The following is a 21,156-nucleotide window of genomic DNA, read 5'->3' on the forward strand; positions in this document are numbered from 1 at the left end:
TTGTATCGTTTGGGGGGGGGTGTTCAGCAGGGAATGTCATGCATGCTGTTCACTGTGATGATATTCATTCATTCATTCATTCACTCAATGTCAAACTCAATGTTTCATGATTGCATGGAGAAATCAGGAAGCTTCACAAACACAGCTACACAAGCTTCATGCTAGAACATGTTGGGCCTCCTTCCGTCCAGTTTAGGGAAACGGTGTCGCTTCAACACCCGAATACAACTGGAATAAAGTTGGTTTGACGTTGGACGTTCGATATTCGCGGATATGCGGACCGTCTCTAAAGTTACATACGACATTTTTACACGCGTTTCTAACTACAATAGCATTTGAAGGGAATGACTTACTGTCATATAACCAACTGTAAAGTGTTCATCTAGGTGTCAGCAATGATGCACACCTTCTAGATTTTTTGATATTTAATAAAAAATAAACTATTAAATCATATATAAAAATTGCTATGTATTTTATTACTGCATGGGCTCATACACAAAATATACCATTATTTAAAGCTCAGTAGCATTTGAAGGGAATGATGTACAGTCACACGACCAACTGCAGTGTTCATCTAGGTGTCAGGTATGACGCACACCTTTTAGATTTTCAAACCAATTTTATTCCAGTCCAAAACTATACTATATAATTGTGTGCATCCAACTTTGTGGAAACGGTTTTGGGGGAAAGGACCGTTTTGTTGTATTTCTACCGTGTCTTTTGACAAAATGTGTTTGTTCGGGCTTTTATTTTGAAATATTTGCATCCCCGCGCCCGGAAGTTATTTTCATTATGTTAGTTCCATTAGTTTCACAGTTCTCTTCACTCAGTCTGCGATTGTCCTGTGCTGAATGAAGAGCTCGGCTCTTGGTGTCTTTATTTATACCAAAGTCTGTGGACGCGGAGTTTTCAGGTTTGAAGAACATCTTAATATAATGAGTGTTCTCGAAATGCTAACATTAGCTTTAGTGTGATAATTTTCTTGTCTTTTATGACCGGTTGTAGCTTTTATTAACCACCCGGCTTTCTAGCTAGGTTAGCCAGTTTGCTAAGGTTAGCGAGCTAGCAAAATACCCAGTTAGGCATTAGCTGTATTTATCAGTTATTATTTGTGTATTCGTTGTGTTTACTTAGTAATTTGTTTTTATATAGAATAATACTTCTCATATTGTGGGACCACAAACGTCATATCAGTTTTCTGAGAATATGTTTACAAATATTGGCTGAGGGTTTTTTTGGTTGTTGTTTATTTCTTTGGCTTTTAGAAACACTACTACACTCAGGGATTTGAGTTAAAGAGTGAAGAGAAGAATTGTCCTAAACCTCAGGTGAGATTTGTATGGAGTTCATTTTGTGCCAGAAGTTTCAAGTAAAATAATAAAACCCCCAAGCAGAATATTAATTATCCAAATGTGATTTTTATTGTAAATGCGATGTTTTTGAGAATCAAATCAAAATGCAATATTAAAAAAGAGGACCACTAAATACACCGTATTATTTTGCTATGATTTTGTGGACGCAGTTACACCCCCCCCCCCCCCCCCCCCCCTTTCTATGCTATTGGTCAACTGATTTAGAAGTGGGAGGTGGTCTGAAGGTTAGCCACGCCCACTCAATTCACGTTCAAGTACATAGGTTTTGGTGCGTAGCAAAAGGCTGCCCTCGGAGGACCTGTTCCAGGGTAGGAAGGCATCATGGCACGTCTGACTCCAAAGTCAGCTTCATTTCCTGTCTCGTGAGACCTTCATTGGATCGATTTTTGAAGGCAGCGTAGATTATTTTTCTGGTCGAGCTTAGAAAAATAAAATGGCGTCGGAGAATGTGTTGGGAGGGCAGTTTTTGTACAACTGAAAGTTTTATTTTTTGACAACTTTGATTGCGTTTGGCGTTTCTACTGAGAAAACTCTTCGTGAAGGTCTTCAAGTATCATCATACACTTAATACATAACTGTATAAGCTCGTTGTTTCCCATTTTTATTAGATGAAATCCTACACTGTATACACCAGGTGGCGGTAATGAGCAGCTGGTAGCGTAGCAACGACATTACCTTATGTTGCCTCAAGTAGAAAGTATGCTTCACTTTTTACGCATAGTTGTAGGAACTAGGAACAGCGTACAGTACGCGTGACGCAAATTTCATCATCAGCAGAGTCTACCCATACTGTACGCGGCCCAATTTTACATTCGCATTTAATTCTTTTGCACTATTTAGTTGTTCCACAAGGTGGCAACAGTGACCCAGGGCTGTTGAATCTCAAGGTACTTGGAGAGAAATTGAATAAACAGAAACGAGTGCAGGTTAGAAATTACCCGCATTTGTATAATTCTAGTCTTAAAGCGTATAAGGATTTGTATATGGGTGCTAATTGTGGCGAGAGATTGCCCAGGCATTCTTCATGATGATGTGATTCTTCTTTGTTGTCGTCCTTCACACCAAAAGACCTGCTTTACTGCTCTGTACTGACTCTTGTAGGCCACTATGGGTAGTACAAGTTGTCGACCGCCTGTGTACTTGTACATGTCAAATGGAGAATAGTTTGAAAGGCTATGACAGAGGCTTCAGAAACCTGTCCAAAACTGTTTCCGGAGGTGCCTTTGTGTGCAAACGCTGCCTTTGAAGTCATTGCCTGATGGGGCAGCGAGGCAACAAGTCAGCTGCCTAAGTTTCCGGATGCAGTGAAAACGTATGCAAGTACTGGGACATACTCGCACGTCATGTAACAGAAAAGTTTGTCCGCATTTCATTTGCACGTCTCTAATATACGTGTCACCGACGTTACGCTCGTCCGCCATGTTTGCAGGTTGTATTCTTGAAGCAAACCATCATGGAATGCACAATATTAGCTGAAATTGTCCACGTATCCATACATCCTCTTAAAATCTACCAGGTACCTTTTGGGATACTCATTTCAACATGCTACGATTTGGGACACACTAAATCTAATCTCGGATACTATCTAGGACGGACGGTAGACGAATTGGGACGCAGCATCTGAGTAAGAAGCCAACTTCAGCCTGGTCACCTAGCTAATGTGAGCTGTTGAAACTGCTGCTCAGCAGGAATGAAGACACTTTCATGATTTAGAAATATATGTAGATGCATCAACAACCAATTCAGTGGCTACTCATTATTTTTGTAACACGAGTAATGTAATATAGAGAGGGCAGGGCTAACTTTCAGAGCCACACCCACAAGGCCAGAAGGCTGCCTTCTGCACCCCCCCATGTGCCAAAAGTCAGAAGCAGAAGGGTGAATACAGAACAAGAAAAACTGCAGAAGCAAAATCCATACACGAAAAAAATCAAAGAATGAACGTGTGAATGAGTAGTAATCATTAAAAAAAAATTAAAATACTAATTACATTTTGATGATGAGTATTTTTGCTTTTATATCTAAATCATGTCCATAGATTTGTTCACAGCAGCATCTCTATTTAATCTGGGAATGAAATGATCTCGTCACAGTGGCCTGTTTATATATATATATATATATATATATATATATATATATATATATATATATATATATATATATATATATATATATATATATATAATATAATTATTAGTATCTCTCAAGAGAGTACACCCCTCACATTTTTGTAAATATTTGATTATATCTTTTAATGTGACAACACTGAAGAAATGACACTTTGCTACAATGTAAAGTAGCGAGTGTACAGCTTGTATAGCAGTGTCAATTTGCTGTCCCCTCAAAATAACTCAAAACACAGCCATTAATGTCTATTAAATATGAAAGACTTTGTCAAATACACAGTAACAGATGAATCATGATCATGGCACAGGGTCAGCCATGATACGGCACCCATGGAGCAGAGAGTTAAGGTTAAGGGCCTTGCTCAAGAGCCCAACAGTGGCAGTTTGGCAGTGCTATGGCTTGAACCCCCGACCTTCTAATCAGTAACCCAGAGCCTTATGGATTCTAAGATTTCCAAACATAGTCATGTATAAAACATTGGTGACATCACCCTCCATTGAATAACTACTACTGTAGCAATATAGCACTACAGTAATAGTACAATTCTACAGTGACCTTATAAAGCTGAAGTAATAGTACAGCACTACAGTCATACTGTGTGTTCAAGTCCTCCTGGGAAGTTCATGTTTACTAGTTGGTAAGTCATAATTACCACGTTAGGTGCGTTCAAGTCACTTCGGTCGGAGCAAGATGGCGGTGTGCCTTCTCTTAATTAACAAAATAAAATACACTAAGGGTTTTTTTTTTTTTTTTTAAACTCTGCTTCTAGAAAATAAAGAACAAAGAATGCGCATCAGGTGTGTGTTGGGCTTTTTTTGTTTTTGTTTGTTTGTTTTGCTACTTTCGTATTTTTTGCAGGCAATTAGCTTGTTTTATTGTAAATAAAAAAGCCTGACAAAGACATGCCACTGCTAAATACCCATAAGTATACATCTCTCTCTCTCTCTCCCTCTCCTTTGATCGTGTTCCTCAGAAATCAGCTTCTGAGACGAGTAAACATTAAATTTCAACAAATTTACCGTCAACAGCAGATGCTGCGTTCATTGAGTCCAGTGTTTTTTACTGACGCCATCATCACGGAAACCTTGAGCTTAAAGGAAATCCTCTGAGCGTTTCCCACTCGTAATTTCCGACTTTGTGGTGGCGTTCATGTGCGTTCAACTCGTAAATATGATCTCACTGACATGACTTGAATGCACCAATTGTACAGTGCTAGAGGTGCTGTACAAATCTAGAGTAATAGTAAAGTGCTCCAATTACAGTACAATGCTAGAGTAATAGCACAGTGTTATAATAATAGTACAATACTACATTCCCATAAATCAGCCCAACATATTTCAGATTGAGGCTTCTCATATGAGGCTTATTTGTAGTATAAACTGTCTATGTAATATAGAATGTAATCTTATTTATCTTGAAAGCTAAGCACTAACTTGTTATAATCAAAACCGAGTCTGTAATTAACACAAACACTGATTAGTTTTGTTATCTTCGTGTCCTTTTCTTCTACGCAATGCTCACAATTTCAAGGTATCCTGCCTAAATATGTGACATTCGAGAGTTTCTGACCCGTTGTGTTGATTCCTAATGAACTGTAAAACAAATGGAATCGTTGCGAGGTGATTTATCCGCCCTGATTTAATCAGCGACTAATGAAATCCTGGTTTCAGACATTTCTGAGATGTTGAAGTTAACACAAAGACTGAATTGAAATGTCAGATTTAGGTATAGGTTACAGTAGATTAAATCACATTCCTATGCATTCATCATAACAAACCTTTTAAGAGTTTTCCTTTTTAAACCCAAGTATAACTTTGTGTTTGGTCTCGATTAATATTATTGTTGGAGGTCAATATGCGTTACAGGCTGTAGGATGTTCATCGTCTCTGTTTAATTGCGAAGGACAGCGGTACGGACTGGAGGACATTAAGAACGTGTCTCAAACACTGGATAGACTTGTAAGTCACTTGTTGGTATTGAGATTATCTGTTGAACAGTGTGTGTTCATGTTTCTCTAATTATTGGACCGTACTTGAGCTAAACTGTAGTATTTTTTTTCTATTAGATCAGACGAACTACTACTACTACTACTACTACTACTACTAATAATAATAATATAGATTATTAGAAAAAAGATAATCTAATCATTAATGGTGTAAAAACATCAATCTGAAGGTGGTGAAAAATAATGCTTGTTGCAAAGTGAAAATATATACACTGGTTTGACTTCAGAGTATTTAATCAGTCCATACAGGATTTTGTAGAGGGTTATTTATTTATTTAATTTTAGGTTTTTTTTTGGGTGATTGTTGCGGCCTAAACCGCTTGATTTACTGCAGCGATGCCACTTTTTTTTCAGAAAACTATTTGAATTGGTGAAATTGCAATTGCGTGAAATTGTTTTGCATGGTCTTTCGCAGTGATGTTGATATGGACCTTTCATTGGTTGGACCTTTTAGCTATACTCGTTCGACGCACGTGAATCGAAGACGGCCTCGGCTGAATGCGCGTTATGATATCACATTACACGTCTTGGCCAAAATCTGTGGTACTTATGCAAAAATTGCAAGCTCTTTCGAATATTGCGGTTTTTGCACGATTTTGTGTTAATTTCTGCGGTTGCGAAATCATGGAAGGACTGATCAGTCCTTCCATGATCTTGTTGAGATTTGTGACTTCATGATGCATTGATTTGATTACTAAATAATCTGTATCGGATCAAATTTGAAACAAGATTGGGCTGTGCAGTTATCAAGGGAGATAAATCTCCAATGTTCCTTTTTTCTTTTTTTTAAAAAAATTATTATTTTTTTTTTTGTTTAAACATCAAGGTGTTTGTTTTAGGGCTGGCAAATAAGAAGTTGTAATCAGGTATACCATCCCTAATTTTAACTTGATGACTAAAATACCCCAAACTGAAAAATCTTTAGTTATGTACGTCGTCATCCACCTCTTCACTGCTGTCAGCTCAGGCCGGGTATTTCCACCAGTAACGAGCGATCACGGCTCCCCATGTGAGGAGGATAATGATCTGTCCGTGGGCATGTTTAAATCAAATAAGCTTATAAAAGAATCGTATAAATGGTGTTTTAAATTCTTTGCATTTTTAATATGCCAGGGTAAGAGCAGGAAGCCAGCATGATCGGTAGGAAACAGGTTACCATGACAACCCTACAGTAAAACGTCTTACACATGCTGTGGGGTCAAGGTGATGTAATCAGTTATCACGACTTTTTTTTTTTTTTTTTTTTAAGGGTATTGTAATTATTTTTAGAGAGACCTGATTTTAAAGAAGATGACAGTAATATAGCAGTTCAGTGGCACTGTGATGGATCTCTCTTAGCCTTCAGTATATTAACAAAACAAAGTAAAAATTCACTGAGTGACAAAAAATGGAGTTGAGCAATAATTAACGTGTAGTCACCATTTTCACTTCACAGTATTGTTTTAAAGCAGTCCAAATTAAATTCGTTCCTCCAACTAGGCACAAAAAGTCATTTTTTAATCTGTTTTCTCAGTTGCAATATGACAGAGAAATAAAAATGCTAATAATTTTTGATGCTGTTTTGTTTTTTTTTTCCTCTCAAGAATCTTGTCGACTTGAATGGACAAAGTGACCGTGTGTACACAGGTATAACAGGCTTCCAGTTTTTGTTCAGGACCTATCGATTAAGAGTTAATGTCCACTCTGAGCAATATTATGTGTGTTTCTTCCCTCCAGATTCTGCGAGGCTAAACCAACCTTTTGGAAACCCCGTTATGCCTGTAAAAAAGAAAAGAAAGTCCTCTGGTTCTGAAGACCCCAGCATCCGGAAGTGCAAAATTAGCAGGTAGGCCGACGCCCCAAAGAGCTTTTCCTCCTCCACCATCAGCATGCTGTGTAATTAGAAGTGTGCATGAGGGTTCAAACTTAATCGAGCTTATGTAAATCTAAAACAAGAATTCAGCACAGATATAGCTGATCAGCAAAGACATGCTTACTTTCACACTGGAGCAACGTGTTTGTTTGGTGTTTTCACATTATAATAAACTAGTTTGAGATGATCAACACATCACAGGATTATGGATCAGTGGTGTGATTGCCTTCAGATTACACACCTGGTGTTTAGTTGGTTTCTGACAAAAAAAAAAAATAGATGGGTATTCTAACCGACTTCTAAATGATCCAATCCAACTGTGGCGCTGAAGATTTCCGTGTTCACAGCCACAGCGCTTGTGGAATTTGAACTTGCAGCCTTCTGGAATTAATCGTTAAGCTCCTCCTGCTATTTCTCTCAGCTTTTTCTTAGTTTGTGTGTTTATTAGATTAGGCTCTAGGTATGGAATTACACGACAGAGTAGCTTTAATGTAATATTTCTCTCTTTGCAGTTACTGTAGGACGCAAACTCCTGGGAGATTGATAAACCCTGAAGATCAGTTCTCCAGCAAGAAGTGCCTTGCATGGTTTTACGAGTATGCCGGTATGCCATTTTTCTGCTCTTGCTTAAAGACTTTGATGCCGATTGAAAGTATTGCCTAATGAGCTCATCATATCAACATAACCATAAAGTCTATTTTCTGTCCTGATGTGTAATTTTGGATAACCTGTGCGTCGTCTTCAGGGTCAGATGATGTGGTGGGACCCGAGGGCATGGAGAAGTTCTGTGAGGATATAGGCGTTGAACCAGAGAACGTTAGTGTTTTCTCAATTTATTGATTTTTTCACCACAGTAGCTAAAGAATTGACTACACAGGTTTGAAAACCCTGAATGCCGAAATAAAACCGCCTACTGGGTTTAACATTGGTAATCTTAAATTGCTTTTGTCTGTGTTTTTCCCTTTTTTTGTGCATTTCTAAGGCAAAGTCGGGATTGTACTCAATCACTGTGGTTCTTCAGCAGTTTTTTAATTTTATTTTCCTAGCTGTATCAGTCGCCAGTAATCTCGGATTATTAGAACTTCTGTACGTTTTCAGGCACTCAGAAAAATCTAACGTGTTTGAATATATTGCAAGGCATTCGATTATTCTAAAATAGGATGTCACAGCTGAACTTTTTGCTTTGCTAGCTCATGTTTTTAGTCAGATTGTGCATGCTTCTATCGGTACTAAGCATTTAAAATACAAAATTCCACTTTTTCTATAATCTCTTTTTCTTCCCCAACCTCCAAACAGCCTCTGCCTTTTTCTTTTCTTTTTTTTCCCCCAGTTACGCCATGGTAGAATTTTGAGTGAGATGATAAATATATAACGATCAATCATTTTATGTCCTAACATTGGCCTCTGCATTTGAGTTTGGACCGGTTGGACGTAAATATGGCCTCATTGTTGGAGCAAAAATGTTGCCTTAAGTGTAACCCTCCACAGTCAACTGCAGGCTAGCCTCTCAATGTTTGTTTTGGAATGGTCACTTTTCACAAACCAGTCAGGTCCTTCTGGATAAACCTGCCTGCTAGAATATGCCTTTTCACTCTGAAATATCTGCAGATATTTTTCCTTGCGAAGACTCTGTTCAAATATCCGCTTCGCAGTGACCCACTGATCGCCTACTGCAGCTTCTCATATTGATCCGATCGAATTTGCTTCTGATTTCAGAAATTTGATTCAAGCTAAATATCTTGCCAAATAAATCCATTCGTATCTAGCTTGATAAGAGGCCCATTGTGTTTCAGCCAGTTTTGTTTCCTTACTACCTTCTGCCCTGCTCTGAGCACCTGATATTTTGCCACGTAACATTTCTAAAATGTTATTCTTTTATTTATTTATTTATTTTTTTTGCGTCTCTCCTCTAGATTATCATGTTAGTCTTAGCCTGGAAACTAGAAGCACCAAATATGGGATTTTTCACAAAAGAAGAGTGGCAGAAGGGAATGACATCATTGCAGTAAGAGAATCCCTCACTGGTGTTCTGGTGAAGCTGTGAATGCTGTGTCTGGCTCTCCAGCATTTTAACATTGACTTCCCTTTCCTCTGAAACAGGTGTGATTGCACAGAACGGTTACAAAGCAAACTCGACTACCTGCGCTCTCAGCTGAACGACGCAGCCGCGTTCAGGAACATTTACAGATACGCCTTTGACTTTGCCAGGGTGAGATTTTTATGAATGTTTTAGGCATGTACTGGTGATCCACGGTGAATTATGGGTTCATTTAATGTGTGCACCGAACCTCATTAAACCTTTTCTCTGCAATCAGCAGGATGGCTCTTTGGCTGCTTGTTATATAAGCGGAATCTGTGTGTTGCAAGTAAAATCTGTCACTGTTTTTGTGTTCTTTAAAAACCAGCTCAGCTTTGTGCTCAATACTATGTGGTGCAGTAGTATCAGCTCTGCTGCAGCTCCTAGCAACTTCACTATATTACATTCTACACAGGAATAGAGGTCTGTGTGCTTTTACATTATAGCACGTCTGTTATAGTGAGTGTATATCATAACGGCATATTTCTATGTACAGTGTTAAGTTGTAATGAATATGTTAACCAGTGCAATTCTATACTTTCTACATTGTACATGTGTTTTATTTAGCTTTTGTTGCTCTTGCATTTTACATGCTGCTATGCCCATGAGTGTTGAAGCTGTTCTAATGGCATTTATGTTGGGTTTTTATTGTAGTTTTGTCATCCATTTGTAGCTATCCATCTTTATGTGCTTAAATAAGGAATGATGTTGTTCAGAAGAATTAAGTTTGTTTGAACATGTAGGCATTTAATTTAATACAATATCTTGATAATGTCGTAAAATGTTACAAAAATTTGATCATCATATATCTGTATTAGGATCTAGAAAAATTAGACTAGACTGTTTTTTAAAATTTTACTCTGAGATTTGCTTTCAGGAAGAATTAATGTGCTACAGTTGTGGCCATGTTTTTAATAAATAGTCAGATCCGAACATATACAGAGATATAATCCTTTAATAAGATCTAATAGAAGATCTTTTATCCGTCATGCCTTTTGTGTATTTCTAGGATAAAGACCAGCGTAGTCTAGACATGGACACTACAAAGTCAATGTTGGCGCTGCTTCTTGGAAGGACGTGGCCCCTGTTTCCCGTGTTTCACCAGTTTTTGGAGGTTGGTGTGTTTTTATTTATTGTCTTTATTATGGAAATTTATTATTGTGCTATGTGGAACATACATATTTATTCCAAGCATGCAGAATTGAACTTGTCCAAATTTGGTATATCTACACTCATGCTTTTTCTTTCCTTCCCCTTTTAGCAATCCAAGTATAAGGTCATGAACAAGGATCAGTGGTACAACGTGTTAGAGTTCAGCCGCACTGTTAACTCGGACCTCAGTAACTACGACGAGGACGGAGCTTGTAAGTCTGAAGTCTTTATGTACTGTAATCATTCATTTCTTTTGTGGTCACTTGAGTTCCTTCATTGTAGCTTCACATGTTATATCTTGGGCCATAAAATTGTTCCATAGTCCCAGATGCGACAGTATACCTAGATAAAGAAAGTAAATAGTTCTACTATGACCATTATGGTATAATGATCTAGATGATTGTACCACAGAAACATTCCCAGGTACGGTGTGTTGCATATCATGATTATACAGTCATGTGGGGGATAAAATAACTACACCAGTGGAATTTTTTTTTTATTATTATTATTTATTTTTTTATTTTTTTTATTTTTTTTACATATTTGGACAGTGAAACTTTGAAACAGGGCCTTTTAATGAAGTTGATATGCTTGAACAAAACCAAAAGGACAATTAGGTTTTTCAATCATTTATTCAACAGAAATATTTATAGATGTGAGATTCTTCTGTGGAAAAAGTAAGTACACCCTTGGCCTCAGAATCTACTATTGCCACCCTTTTAGCAGATATTGTCCACCAATCTTGATGGAATTTTTAACCATTCTTTCAGGTGCAAGATATTTGAGGGTTTTCTCACATGTTCTGCCCGTTTCAAATCCCCCCACAACATTTCAGTGGGATTCAAATGACTAGGCCGTTCCATAACCCTCCATGTCTTCTTTTGGAGCCATTCCTTGGGGGATTTGCAAGTGTGCTTAGGATCATTATTCTGTGGAATGGTCCACTTTCAGTTCAACTTTGACACATGGCCTCACATTATCTTCAAGCACTCTTTATGATGCAGAATTCATAGTTGAATCAATGAATGCAAGCTATCCAGGCCCTGAGGCAGTAAAGCAACCCCAAACCATAACACTTCCACCACCGTGCTTCACAGTTGGTATGTGGTGCTTCTCCTGAAAATCTGTCTTTGGTTTGCGTCAAACATGTCTCCTGTTACTGTGGCCAAACAACTCTGTTTGACTAGTCTGTCTAGAGCACATTATTCCAAAAGACCTGGTCTTTACCTGTATGCTCATTGGCAAACTGTAGTCTTACAAAGGCTTTTTCCTGGCACACCTCCCATGCAGGTCAAATTAGTGCAATCACTTTCTGATTGTAGAAGCATGCACTTTCACACCAACAGCTACAAGACTGTATGCTGTATTTGCTGGGGTGGCCAGTCTTGGACAAATTGGCAGTCGTTTGAAATCTGTGACATTTGTAGATTATTTTCCTTACAGTTGAATGATGTATATCAGATCATTTTTAGATCTTTTTAAATCCCTTACCAGAATCTGGAGGCCTTACAGATTTCTTTAGATCTTTTCATGATATGACCACACACCTCAACAGCAAAGGGAACACCAGGCACTAGATATGAGAGGGGTATAAATAAGACAGGTTCTACCTGCCGTCCCTAAGCAGGTTCTAATCACTGGCACCCAATCACCAAACACCTGATTCTAATTTTATGGAGTTGAAGCTGTGATAAATATAGGTGTACTTAATTTTTCCATTTGAATGATCTGGGTTTTTTTTGTTAATTTAAATTGTGAAAATTACTACAAAATGTCAGTTTTGTTATTTGTTAGTGTGTCGCCTTTATTAATAGGCAGTGTTTAAAAGAGGATGAAATGTTTGCTTGCTCAAATATGTCCAAAAAACAATTATTTCCATATGGTGTACTTACTTTTTCACATGACTGTATAATACTGTGTGTAAATTTATATTATGACGTTGATGTGTGGTAAAATATACCACAGCACTGTTCAATTCTTGAATCTAATTGGTCAGAAGATGTTGATTGATTTTCTATGGCAGCAGCTCTGACGAGGCAAATCACTGGTTTATATTAATGTGCTCGTTCTAATGCGTTACCGTTTCTGCTACTTATTCTCTACGTATCTCTACGTAATTTAAGGATAATATTCAACAGATTAAAAAATGCAACATTTAACACAGAAAAAGTCTAATCATTGATATGTTGAAATTTTCTGCCATGGGGAAAGTCTTAAGGACCGTGTGCTTTCTGATTTCACTAGAACATGAAAGGCTGTGGTGGTGGTGTTTTTGATTTATTTTTAAATTGACTTTAAGAGTAAAGAGAGGCTATTGAGGAAACGACAGGTACTGACTTGTCTCTCTAGCATTCCACAACGTTAAATGTAACTCTGAAAAGTGTGGTCGTTCTTTAATTAGGAAAAAAAGATCATAGACAAATTGTTGTGGTATAAGAGGAATAAAACACTTGAAGGTGTGCTGTTATCAGTTAATAATCACCTTGGCTTCATGTTGCGATGCATCACACCATGCCATCCCTGATTATTTTGATACATATTTATATAATGGCACATCCCATTGTGTTTTATTGCTTACATAGAATCCTATTAGTGACCTCTTGGTAATCAGACAGACAAATATCCAAGCCTGTTTAAGCAAACAAGAACAATTCTGATAGATTTTTTAAAAAGGTTACTATTTGTTTTGTTTCTCAGCCAGTCTCGTGCTAACCCCATCTCTTCCTCCGCAGGGCCAGTGATGCTGGACGAGTTTGTGGAATGGTATAAAGCCAGACAGACTTTATAGCACCACATGGCCATGCTTGCAGAAATTAAGGGCAAAGAAATGTAATGGAAAAAGCACATCAATGGACGCCATCCCTCCACCATAAAAAGTCCAGAGTATCAATTGCACACCTTCCCAGGAAAGCCATCATGCTTCTTGTGCACCCATCACAACCCAGAGACTTACAGTGTTAATTTAACGTGAAAAGGAAAAATGTCTGAAACGGAGGGAACTGATTTATGCGTGTTGCATCTTTCACAGCAGTTTCAGCCAGTGTTGTTCGGTCTGGTGGAGGGAAGTCATCTGTTTATGTAATATTTTTGTTTATAGTGTTTTCAAAAGAAAATAAAGGAACTGTATGGAATTACTGTTTATCTTTGGTTATGGTGTGTTTGAATTATGCTGAATGTATTTGCAGCATGCTCAAAAACCCAACAGTATTCATTATTGACTATGCTGTTGAATTCTCAATTCTGATTGGTCAGACAGTGATCAATTTTCCATAACAGCAGCTCCGACAGTAGTGTAATTCAAATCCCAGGTTTTTATTAATGCACTCCATCTAATACATTGTTTCTGTAGTAACATATCCCAAGTCTAATAATAAGCGGATTAGAAAACGTGTTTTATAACAAAGACAAACATCTAATTGTTGAGACATAATGGAGTTTTCTGTAAGGAGACATTTATTCAACATTTATGGAAGGACTCTCTAATGTCGGCACTTTGTATTGGACAGTTTTCTTCCACAGGAAAAGATTCAGGACCGAGGACTTTGTGCTTTCCGGTTTCTTGGTAACGTGATTTTGTCTTAGGCTTTTAACTTTGAGAGAATAAACGAGAGGCTGGTGAGTAGGGATGCACCGAAATGAAAATTCTTGGCCAAAGCCGAGACCGAATATGATGAAAAACTTGGCCGAAGTGCCATTTTTTTCACCATTGCATAAATTAGTCAAAGTGTGCTTTTTACTATTTTGTCTTGCTTTTCAAACAAAAAAAAACAATTACAAAAACTACAATTTCAAAATATTTATTGAACACTGAACATTTTTTTTTCATTCCAGCAGGAATAGGCTACCAACAAGGTACAATATAACTTTAAATAAATAAATTAGTAAAATAAAATATTTGTATGTGGTCATCTTTGAGCCCCCCTTGAATAGCCTATGTTAGGCCTATAACTGACTGCTGAAAGAATTTAACGCTCTGTAGCCTACAACAAAAAGGTGCATTAAAAAGTGCATTGACTAGTGGAAAAAATGCTTCTATTCGGTTTAATACGGCTGATTTATATTCGGGATGTATACCGCTCGCGTCCCTGTACACCTCGCGGAGTATTATAGTAGATATAGTATAGTTAGAGGCGTTGTTAATGTTATGTTTCTTGATAGATTTAGTTAGTTTAAACTATAGATTAGTTCATTTAGTCCCCGCTGGTTTTTCCGCTCCCAGCCCATAGTACTAGTTCATGTTTCTTGTTTTGTGTTTCGACCCTGTTTTCTGTGACCATGACTTTGATTCCTGCTTTGCCCCGTTTATGCCTGTTTGCCGATTGCCCGACCCTTTGCCTGTCTTGACAACGTTTTTGGATTACTATTTGGATTTGTCTGCTTGCCCTTAAATAAATACGTCTTTACCTGCACCTGCTTCTGTACTCTACTCCCTTACGTCTCGTGACGTGACAATACTCCGCGAGGTGTACACTGGAATAAAGTTGGTTTAACGTTGGACGTTCGATATTCGTGGATATGCGGAAATTAAGGGACCGTCTCTAAAGTTACATATGACATTGTTAAGCACGATTCTAACTTCAATAGCATTTGAAGGGAATGATGTACAGTCACAAAACCAACTGTAAAGTGTTCATCTAGGTGTCGGGTATGAGGCACACCTTTTAGATTTTTGATATTTATTAAAATGAGCTATTAAATCACATTTAAATTAGACATGAATTTCACTGCAGAATGGGCCCATGCACAAAATATACTATTATTTAAAGCTCAATAGCATTTGAAGGAAATGACAGTGACAATTGGCGAATATTCAGAGGCTGCCATCACCATCAGAGGGACATACTTCCCTCCTGGGAAAGAACCCAAAGCGGGAGAACGCAAGATTTGCCTCGCCATCGAGAGGAAGTACGAACGCACAGTAAAACATAGTTATGCTGCATAGTTATGGTGCATCCCTACTGGTGAGGGGACGTTTGTTTATAGTTTATATAGCATACAGGTGTATCTCAAAAAATGACAATAGAAATGTTAGTTTTTTTTCTGTAATTTAATTCAAAAAGTGGAACTTTCATGTATTCTAGATTCATTACACATAAATTTAAATATTTCAAGACTTTTTTTTGTTGTTGTTTTTAATCGATCAAAGCCACCTGGGCTTCCATAACACCTCAGCAGTGCCACTGCCTCCATGCCACGCCACATTGATGCAGTAATTCGTGCAAGAGGAGCCCTGACCAATATCCTGTGCATAAATTAGCATAATTTTCATATTATAAATTCTTTATTCTACTATTTTGAGATACTGGATTTTTGACTTCCATGAAAAATACATAACAAAATAAACTACAGAACACAAATAAAATTTTCCACGATATTCTATTTTTTTATTTTTTTTTATTTTTAGATGCACCTGTAAGTGAGGGCAAAAACTTGTTTCACAGATGTTCTATGTATCTATAAAGGTATGACATATCATTTAGTAATAAATAAAACATTTTAAGTTGTTGGCAAATCGCCCAGGTACAAGAGAAATAAAGCGCTTTGGGACATGCATGCTGTTGGAAAATGAACAACACACTATCGTAGGATTATTTTCCTATAAACAGCACTCATTCAACCTGAACATCATTCATTATACAGTATATTTCTTTTTTTGTAAATCACATAATGTGCCAGAATGTATATTATGGATTCAATCTGAACCTCAGTTCATAATTCTTTGATCATATGCCTGCTTTACAGAAAATCAGAACAGATTCACACTCAAAAGTTTCTAAAAAAAATTTTTTTTATTATAATTTATCCACTACTGGCAGCATATATTTATCACTAATTAATTAAGAAAAATAAAACAAGTGTTCTACCAAACAGATAAATCCTCACAGAAAATGTGACATTTCTGATACGTGCACAGGCCTTCATATATGTCAAAATCATTTCTGTAATTATCTCAATTTCAAACCACATCCAATTCTTCAGTAACGTTGTACAGACTTACCAATGTGGTCTGCAGCCCATTAAACAGAAGCAATTACAGGAAGATTTCAGCATGTATTTAGGGGGGAAATGTTGCATGAGATAGACTGCCATTGTTTGTTAACCACATTAACCTTAGTTCCAGTGTTCCAAAAGCAAACCCTGTATCTACATATTTGTGATTGGTGGAAAATTGTATAAATGAGATATTATATATATATATATATATATATATATATATATATATATATATATATATATATATATATATATATATATCTTTTAAAATTGTCCAAATAGGGTGTTTAAATGTCTTTCATGCTGAGAGCTTCATCTGGTTCGGTTGAGTCGGTGCTGCTGGAGAAATCCGGTGATTCCACCTCATTCATGATGCTTTGGAGTCGAGTGAGTGACATTACTCTCTGTCTGGGTGTAGGAATATCCTTAGGTTCCTTTATGTGGCTGTACTGGTTTCCATCTTCATCATAGTTGTATAGTTTAATAACTCTACTGACTCGTTTGGGCTGTTTGCACGCAATCGTCTCTGATCCAGGTCCAGCGTTCTGTTCTTCTCCTTCTTGGTCTTTGGGTTGATCTGATTCATCACCAGCTACTCCATTTGATGTGCAGTTTATGCCATTTTCAGCATCGCTGCTTATTGAGTCACCCTCCAGACAAGCTCCATCTTGGTTCTCTTGGTTTGTCTTGATGGTAGAAGGAGCCTTAATGGGCGCTGAGGTCTCTGGCGCAAACTCTACAGTGTCTTCTTCAGATTTTGGGTTTCTGTGGAAAAACACAGCCCTGAGTCTATGACTAGCGTGTCTCGATGTCTCTCGGTGGCTACTTTTGTTAGGACATATCCTGGCCCTTGTCCTTTGTAGACACTTAATGACGTAGGGTTGACTGAATGCACCGAGCGTAAACGCCCCTATAAAGGTGACCAACACTGATGATGACACAGCTGCTGCAAAGTGAGCGTCTGAGTAATGGATGGTGGACGTCTCGCCCTCTCTGGCTGTTCTTGTCCTCGTTCTTGTCTTGTGTGTGTTTTCACTCAATACATTTACTCTATATGGAATGACTGCTGTGCCTCGACTGTCCACAAGGTGGCAACTGTAGAGTCCAGTGTGACTTAATGTGGCCTTTGAGATCCTCAAATTCCCATTACTCATCTCTATTGGGTCCTTATTGCTAAACTTGTGTCTTTCTCCAAATGATCCAAATGGGGTCTGCCACCATATAATCAGTCCTACAGAATAGATGAACAGGAACACATTTACAACTTATAATATTTTAAACATTTTTTTAAAAGTCTGAAACTCATTCTTAGCAACAAACTAAGAGGTAATATGTGAATGTAGTGTTTACCTTCGCTAGATCTATTCTCATTCCTACATTGTAGCTCTGTAGCATTTCCCAGAATGACACTGACTGTGATTTTAGGCTTGATTTGTAATGTGCTCCTTTTTTTCTCCAGAAACTCAGGACTCGCTTTGGAGTTTGTCTCAGGTGTTTGAAGATAAAGTGTACTCCAAAACAGAAGCAGCCTCGTTAGGTGCCTGATCTTCATTGTTTCAAATCTAGACAAAGATTTAATACAATCATGTGTTATACACTGAGCTGCCAGTTTATTAGGCACACCTCCATTTGGACATTGGCTAGTTTATTGGGATAGTTTATATAGGTCACTTTGTAGACGTACAGTTACTGAGATGGTCAGTGCAAAACACTGACTTTGTGTTTCTATGTTATTTGCAAGTATTTAACTCATCTTGTTTGAAAGTTTTATCTATGGTAGTGTCTTAACCTCCTGACAGAGCTAACCAGGATTCTGGGCTGAAATATCCTGGTACTTAGCAGGATTCATAATACCAACAATCTACACACAACACCCTGAAACACCAGTCACAAAACAGCCCCAAACAATCACTGATCCAACTCCACATTTTACAGTGAATATCAGGTGCCTTTACTTGTGCACAGTCATCAGTTGTGTCTACCAAATATCCAACTGTTTCAGACATGTGAAACTTGTCCCTAATTATGCTTAATGGTATTTTATTTATTTTATTTTTTTATACTGCTTATGTTTTTACATCCATTACCTGATTGGTACAGGTCAGCAACCATCTGGATCTTTTGTGTTGAAGAGTTCATTGGTTTACACATGATAAGGGATGACGAAGGGATTTTACACATATGCAACCTCATATTTATACCTCAGGGAAACAGGACATAGTTTTCAGTAGCAATAGCAAATTATTTTTCTGATGACAAAGTTTTTCGAGAATTTGTTTGCATTTTAAAAATAAATATTACATAGGGCACACACTTGTTTGAAAGAAAATACACATGATACACACCTACCAGGTATACCAGCACCACACACACATTTCCACACCAAACTTGACAGTATTGTGCTGAGAATGGTCCACCACTCAAATAATACCTGGCCAATGGTGTTCCCTTTGCAAAAATGGGCAAATGGAAAAAAGCTGATAAATTGTACAGAGTAGTATGGACTACTGTCTAATTGTATACCTACAATAAGACCTATATGGTAGGTTTAACTGATAAAATGGGAACTCATGCATTTGGTTGGCACTTGATACTGAACATGGGTGTCCCACATAAAGATCATGGGTCATTTATGGCCTCAGACATGTTATATTTTTTTAAAAAATGTTTTTAAAATGAAAGGTAATAAGACCTACCACTAAGGACGTTTAAAAAAAAAAAAAAAAAAACAATTCATGAACTCGTTACCGTTCTCAAAATTGTGTATAAGTCTATATTAATGTCAAATTTGGTGGACAAGGCGGCTCCAAAGATACAGAAAACATGAGATTTCAGGGCTGCTGAAAAAATTTAGAATTTTGAGAAGTGCTGGAAAAAATGTAAATTTTGAGAAGTGTGTCTGTTTCATTTGATGTTCATTTTCATTTATGAAAAACAAAACATTACTTAGATTTTAGAACTTTGTTACAAGATCAGTTTTTATAAGCTACCATCTGACATCTTTTAGAGGACCACAATGGAAATAAGCCTTTGGGCTTTATTGTGTTTTTTTTTTCTCTACGATTACAGTCAGTAATACCTGTGCACTAATTTGATAGAAATTCCTACCTCTTCAGTGCAGTCAGATGAACGCAGCATTAAAACAGTCCGTTTGCTGGAGAAGTTTAATTGCTGTGTTTCACAGGTTGTGTTGTTTCTAAAAGAGGAGTAAAGTACAACCCTCACATGACACATTTTAAGTTCCATCTCGTGGTCCATGTTTAAAGATTAACATTTTGTCCATCCAAAGGAAAAAGGAAATGTTACAGGAATCTGAAATACTAGTTAGACTAACTGACTCACCTGTGTGTGAGCAGCTGCTGCTACTTCCCTAGTTGATGCAATATTTTCATTAGTCCAAAGATCAGATATGAAAATACACTGTATGTATAACAATTCCCCAGATGTTTTTGGATTTAACCATATTAATAAAATCTTGTTCACTGCCACTAAAGTTTTCAGAATAAATTATGGAGCATTTTAGCCTAAATATATTTTGAATGCACAAATAGATGTCTTTTAATTAATTAATTATTATTATTGGCGTGTTTAGCTATTTTTTAAAAATCGTTTTACTTTTATTTTATGTTTATTTATATTTTAAGGGCTAAGCACCGTAGGTGCGAGGCACCTATTATATCTGTTAGTCTTCTTCTTCTTCTTCTTCTTCTTCTTCTTCTTCTTCTTCTTCTTCTTCTCATGAGTCTATGGCAGCACACAGAACCGCTTATGGGAAAGTTATGAAATTTGGCACACAAATAGAGGATAATCTCAACATTAAGCCTAGCATGTTTGGAGATGCTATCGCTAAGCCTCTAGCACCAGCAACTGCTCAAATTTTTACTTACGTTTATGCTAATAACATTTGAACCATGAGGCCTACAAACAAAATTCCTTTCCCCTGATTACGTGTCTCAAAACAATTTGATTGCGCTCTGTGGCGTAATTTGTGATGTCATAATTTTTTCCCCACCATTTTGAATCTTCTGAAAAACCTTTACATACTTTTTCAAACTCGTCCTAGAGGGTTTGTCTGATTTTCACCAAATTTAACTCAGATCATCATCAGACCATGCTGGCAAAAAGTTATTAAAAGCTTTTTAATTACGCATAAACAAATTTGACGGCGAGCATGCCAAATTGTTCATGAAGCTATATCTCTATAATGCTTTAGCGTATTCAGACCAAACTTAGTATGTGTCATAGTCATCAGGACTTGAGGGTACCTACACAGATTCAGAATAGCGCTACCTAGTGTTCACGAGATATGAAAAAAGCACATTTTTGCTTATAACTTCTGAATGGTTAATCCAAAATCATGAAACTGGTCTCTTCTGTGGGGCATACTGAGTCAAATTATATGAAATTTTCTTAGGTTGACCATTTTGGGTGTCAGCCATTTTGAATTTAGTAATAAAATTATTTTACGAAAGACTTGGCGTATCGTTAATATAGTGTGTCATCACTGGCACCTATTGAATTTCTAAAGGCACTGAAAAAGTTTCAAGACAGTGCCATATTTTCATCAGATTGGTCT

General features: G+C 37.2%; 2 protein-coding genes across 7 annotated transcripts; one reads left to right on the top strand and one right to left on the bottom strand.

Annotated features, from left to right (window-relative positions):
* Positions 1–790: 790 nt before the first annotated feature.
* On the top strand, positions 791–13,725 carry dcun1d5 (DCN1, defective in cullin neddylation 1, domain containing 5 (S. cerevisiae)). Of its 6 annotated transcripts, XM_053677749.1 has the most exons (13): positions 791–913; positions 1,266–1,328; positions 5,366–5,458; positions 6,619–6,708; positions 7,089–7,131; positions 7,222–7,330; positions 7,870–7,961; positions 8,103–8,173; positions 9,271–9,362; positions 9,458–9,566; positions 10,444–10,548; positions 10,696–10,798; positions 13,319–13,725. In XM_053677749.1, exons 6-13 carry the CDS (start codon positions 7,260–7,262, stop codon positions 13,372–13,374), a joined length of 699 nt encoding a protein of 232 aa, XP_053533724.1. In that variant the 5' UTR covers positions 791–913; positions 1,266–1,328; positions 5,366–5,458; positions 6,619–6,708; positions 7,089–7,131; positions 7,222–7,259; the 3' UTR covers positions 13,375–13,725.
* Positions 13,726–14,883: 1,158 nt separating this feature from the next.
* On the bottom strand, positions 14,884–19,814 carry LOC108264642 (uncharacterized). Its single transcript, XM_017466372.3, has 3 exons — positions 19,689–19,814; positions 17,931–18,142; positions 14,884–17,811 (listed from the first exon to the last, which is right to left on the bottom strand). The coding sequence occupies exons 2-3, from the start codon at positions 18,130–18,132 to the stop codon at positions 16,868–16,870; spliced, it is 1,146 nt and encodes a 381-aa protein (XP_017321861.3). The 5' UTR covers positions 18,133–18,142; positions 19,689–19,814; the 3' UTR covers positions 14,884–16,867.
* Between the last annotated feature and the right edge of the window lie 1,342 nt (positions 19,815–21,156).

This window comes from Ictalurus punctatus, chromosome 4 (assembly GCF_001660625.3).
Source record: "Ictalurus punctatus breed USDA103 chromosome 4, Coco_2.0, whole genome shotgun sequence".
NCBI classification, from domain to species: Eukaryota; Metazoa; Chordata; class Actinopteri; order Siluriformes; family Ictaluridae; genus Ictalurus; species Ictalurus punctatus.